We start from the raw sequence: 4,810 nt of genomic DNA on the forward strand, positions 1-4,810 counted from the left end.
CTGGGATTACAGGCATGAGTCACTGCACCCAGACCAAAGAATTCTTAAAATTCAACAATAAGAAAAAAAACAACTTGATTTAAAAATTGGCCAAACACCTTAACAGACGCCTCACCAAACAGGATGTAGATGGCAAATAAGTATATGACGAAATACTCCACATCATATGTCATCAAGGGAAAGCAAATTAAAACAGACACCACCTCACACCTATTAGAGTGACCAGAATTCAGAACACTGACAACAAATGCTGGTGAGGACATAGAGCAACAGGAACTGTTGCTGGTGGGAATGCAAAAATGGTGCAACTAGTTTGGAAGACCATTTGGGAGTTTCTTACAAAACTAAACATACTTTTACCACATGATCCAGCAATCATGCTCCTTGGTGTCTACCCAAAGGAGTTAAAAACTTATGTCCAGGGTGGGGAATGGTGGCTCACACCTGTGATCCTGGCACTTTCGGAGGCTGAGGTGGGACAATCACTTGAGCTCAGGCAACATAGTGAGACCTCGTCTCTACAAAAAATTTAAAAATTAGCTAGGCATGGTGGTGCATGCCTGTAGTCTCAGCTACTTGGGAGGCTGAGATGGGAGGATAACTTGACTCCAGGAAGTTGAGGCTGCAGTGAGCCATGACCACACCACTGCACTCCAGCCTGGGTGACAGAGCAAGACCCTGCCTCAAAAAACAAGAAAAGAAGGAGGAAAGGGAAGAGAAGGGGAGGGGAGGGGAGGGGAGGAGGGAGGGAGGATGGAGGCAGAGAGGAGCTGGGAAAGGAGGCAGAGAGGGAGGGAGAGGGGAGGCAGGGAGAGAAGGGAAGGAAAAGAAAAAAGAAAGAGCTCTCAAGCCATAAAAAGTTATGAAGCGGCCAGGAACAGTGGCTCACGCTTGTAACCTCAACACTTTGGGAGGCCGAGGCGGGTGGATCACTTGAGGCCAGAAATTGGAGACCAGCCTGGGCAACATGGTGAAACTCTATCTCTACTAAAAATACAAAATTAGCCAGGTTTGGTGGCATATGCCTGTAAACCCAGCTACTCAAGCGGCTGAGGCAAAGAATCGCTGGAAAACAGGAGGCGGAGGTTGCAGTGAGCCGAGATCGCATCACTGCACTGCAGTCTGGGCAACAAAGTGAGGCTGTCTCAAAAAAAAAGTTATGAAGAAAACTTAAATGCAAATTACTAAGCGAAAGAATCCGATCCAAAAAAGGCTGCTTACTGCATGACATTTTGGAAAAGGCAAAACTATGGAGACAGTAAAAATATCAGTGGTTGCTAAGGGTTGGAGCCTGGGGTTAGTGCAGTGAAAATACTCTGCATGATACTGTCATGGTGGATACATTTCACTATACATTTGTGCAAACCCGTAGGATGAATAACACCGAGAGCACTAATATAAACTATGGGCTTTGGGGGATATGATGTGTCAGTATGGCGTCATCCGTTGTAACGAGTGCACCCCTCTGGTGCAGGATGTTGATAATGGTAAAGGTTATGCATCTGTGGGGACAAGTATATGAGGTATCTGTTTACCTTCCTCTCCATGTTGCTGTGAACCTAAAACCGATCTTAAAAAAAAAATCTTGGCCAGGCGCAGTGGCTCACGCCTGTAATCCTAGCACTTTGGGAGGCCAAGGTGGGCTGATCACCTGAGGTTGGGGGTTCGAGACAAGCCTGACCAACATGGAGAAACCCTGTCTCAACTGAAAATACAAAATTAGCCAGGTGTGGTGGCGCATGCCTGTAATCCCAGCTACTCGGGAGGCTGAGGCAGGAGAATGGCTTGAACCCGGGAGGCAGAGGTTATGGTGAGCCAAGATCGCGCTACTGCACTCCAGCCTGGGCGACAAGAGCGAAACTCTGCCTCCAAAAAAAAAAAAATTTTTTTTTTTACTTTTACCTTGTTAAACTCCTGAGAGCAAGATGGGTCACCAAGAACTGTACTGGAGACGCCCGCGAAAATTTGGCCGGGGTTCTCGCTCTTGTCGCGTCTGTTCAAACCAGCACGGTCTGATCCGGAAATACGGCCTCAATAAGTGCAGCCAGTGTTTCCGTCAGTATGCGAAGGATATCGGTTTCATTAAGTTGAACTAAATGATCTTCCTTCAAAGGATAATCCAAGGCATCTACCCAATGAAAAACCATGATACTTTTTTGTACATAAAATAAACATTTATTTTTAAAAACTCTTTAATTAAAAAAAAAGAGAAAAGAAACTTCATCAGAGTAGAAAAGAGTTCATAGAAGAGGTGTATCATGGAGGAAGTAGCATTTGAAATGATCCTTGACAGAACTGCCAGACAGCCTTAGTAAGAGCAGCATTCCAGAAGGAGCAATGAGCACTAATAAAGCAATAGTGGTGGAGACAGAATGTTGAGTAACTACTTTTCCTCACAAAGTTTTGCATAGGGGAGAGATTAAGTTTTAAACGTGGGTTAGATCCCTGCTATCTAAGGCCTTCAATGTCAGGGAGAGGTTTTTTTGTTTTGTTTTGTTTTTTTTGACACGGAGTCTTGCTCTGTCGCCCAGGCTGGAGTGCAGTGGTGCGATCTCGGCTCACTGCAAGCTCCGCCTCCTGGGTTCACGCCATTCTCCTGCCTCAGCCTCCTGAGTAGCCGGGACTACACAGGGAAAGAGTTTTAATTCCATTCCTCCATTATCATGATCATCATGCTTTTTCCAAAATTGTTTTGAGACGGAGTCTCACTCTGTCGCCCAGGTTGGAGTGCAGTGGCACGATCTCGGCTCACTGAACCTCCGCCTTTTGGGTTCAAGCAATTCTCCTGCCTCAGCCTCCCGAGTAGCTGGGACTACAGGCGCATGCCACCATACCCAGCTAATTTTTTATTTTTAGTAGAGACAAGATTTCACCGTGTTGGCCAGGCTGGGCCTGGAGGTCTCGAACTCCTGACCTCAGGTGATCCACCTGCCTCGGCCTCCCAAAGTGCTGGGATTACAGGTGTGAGCCACCATGTCCAGCCAGATCATCATGCATTTTTAACGCAAAGGCCCAAGAACAATTACAGCATTAATTGTTGACAAGTAATGGCCCCAGACCAGAAAATACATTCAGTCAGAAAAGACTTCATTTTGCAGAGGGCAACACTAATGACAGCATCAAATTGCATTCATGGGCTATAACAGAGTCCAGAATTTTGCATTTGTTCCCATGTGTCTTAATGTTTATTAAATCCAATCCAAACATTTCCACTACACTCTTGCTCTACTCCCCAGATTGTCTCATGTATTTATCTAGAGATCCCAGCGGTAGCCTTACACACCAACATCACAAACCATCTGTGCCTCCTCTCAGGTATGGAAAGGGAATCCTATCAGGCCTGGGAACTCTAAATACCAAAACCAAACACTGTATATTCCACAAATATGATTTCCTTTTCCTTCAGCAGACAGTGCAGTCACAGTATTAAGGTCAACAGTGGTGTACGATCCATACTAGGAATTTTACAGGTATAAATATTTATTTTTAAAATTTTAGGTGCAAAGTAACAGGAGGAGTACATACAGCAGCATTGGGACACCTTAGGAAGGTAGTAATTAAACTTTTTCTGAAGTTGCTCTGTAATTCTAGCATTCTGGGAATTATGCCTTTCGTGTGTATTCCTCCAAATCAGTTGAGGTTTCAAAACATACCCAAGTAGAGTATTTGAGAAATTCTAGTTGCAGGTGGGATCTGACTGCTTTGCATTGTGCTATATACATCAATCTATTAATATTAGTTGTTCCCTTTTTGGAACACAGTAGGAAATAAACAGACAAATTAGCAAATAGCTTACAAGAGAGATGGTGGCTTCACATCTTCTACAGAAGTCTTACTTGAGGCTCTATGACTTGCCTTTACTTATTCTTATTCTTTTGATTCCATTTAATATAATTCAGTCTTACAAAACTGTTTTTAAGCCATGCATGATATAAACTAGAACTTAGATATCTAGACTTCTTAATATTATATGCTTAATTTTATTTGTTCCATAAAATAATTATAAGGAAGCAATAATTTTCTTTCTTTCTTTCTTTCTTTTTTTTTTTTTTTTTGAGATGGAGTCTCACTGTGTCACCAGGCTGGAGTGCAGTGGCGCAATCTCAGCTCACTGCAAGCTCCACCTCCTGGGTTCACGCCATTCTCCTGCTTTAGCCTCCCGAGTAGCTGGGACTACAGGCGCCTGCCACCACCCCCGGCTAATTTTTTGTATTTTTAGTAGAGACAGGGTTTCACCATGTTAGCCAGGATGGTCTTGATCTCCTGACCTCGTGATTGAGGCCTCGGCCTCCCAAAGTGCTGGGATTACAGGCGTGAGCCACCGCACTCAGCAGGAAGCAATAATTTTCATAACAACCGATATATATTTTTTATAAGTTCACATTCACAACCATTTTCCCACTATCAAATTAGCAAAAATTTTAAAAACATTGTTGGTGAGACTATCACGAGATAAACATTTTCATTCACTGATGCTGTGAGTTTAAATCAGAACAAACTTTCTCAAAAACAATTTGGCAAAAATGTATCAAGAATTTAAAACATCTATTCCATTTGTCTCAATTATATACATACGCACAAACAGAACTAAAAGAAATGCCCCACCCCTTGCCAAGTCAAGGTGTTAATGATAGTTATTTCTTGGTGATGGGATAATAGGTAGTTTTTATTTTGGAATTATATTAAAAAATTTTATAACCAGTGAGAAAGTATTACTCACTGATTATAGTTATTTTAATCACTGAAGAATATTTATACAGGCCGGGCACAGTGGCTCATGCCTGTAATCCCAGAACTTTGGGAAGCCAAG

The 4,810-nt window shown here is 43.0% G+C and overlaps 1 protein-coding gene across 1 annotated transcript; it reads left to right on the plus strand.

Annotated features, from left to right (window-relative positions):
• Window positions 1-1,925: 1,925 nt before the first annotated feature.
• LOC107973728 (small ribosomal subunit protein uS14-like) lies at window positions 1,926-2,111 on the plus strand. The gene has a single exon (XM_054679256.1). It carries the CDS (start codon window positions 1,926-1,928, stop codon window positions 2,094-2,096), a length of 171 nt encoding a protein of 56 aa, XP_054535231.1. The 3' UTR covers window positions 2,097-2,111.
• The last annotated feature ends 2,699 nt before the right edge of the window (window positions 2,112-4,810 follow it).

This window comes from Pan troglodytes, chromosome 13, assembly GCF_028858775.2.
Source record: "Pan troglodytes isolate AG18354 chromosome 13, NHGRI_mPanTro3-v2.0_pri, whole genome shotgun sequence".
Classification (NCBI taxonomy): domain Eukaryota; kingdom Metazoa; phylum Chordata; class Mammalia; order Primates; family Hominidae; genus Pan; species Pan troglodytes.

Excerpts from the sequence above, each read along its gene's own strand:
- LOC107973728 (XM_054679256.1), top strand. The coding sequence starts at position 1,926 with ATGGGTCACCAAGAACTGTACTGGAGACGCCCGCGAAAATTTGGCCGG.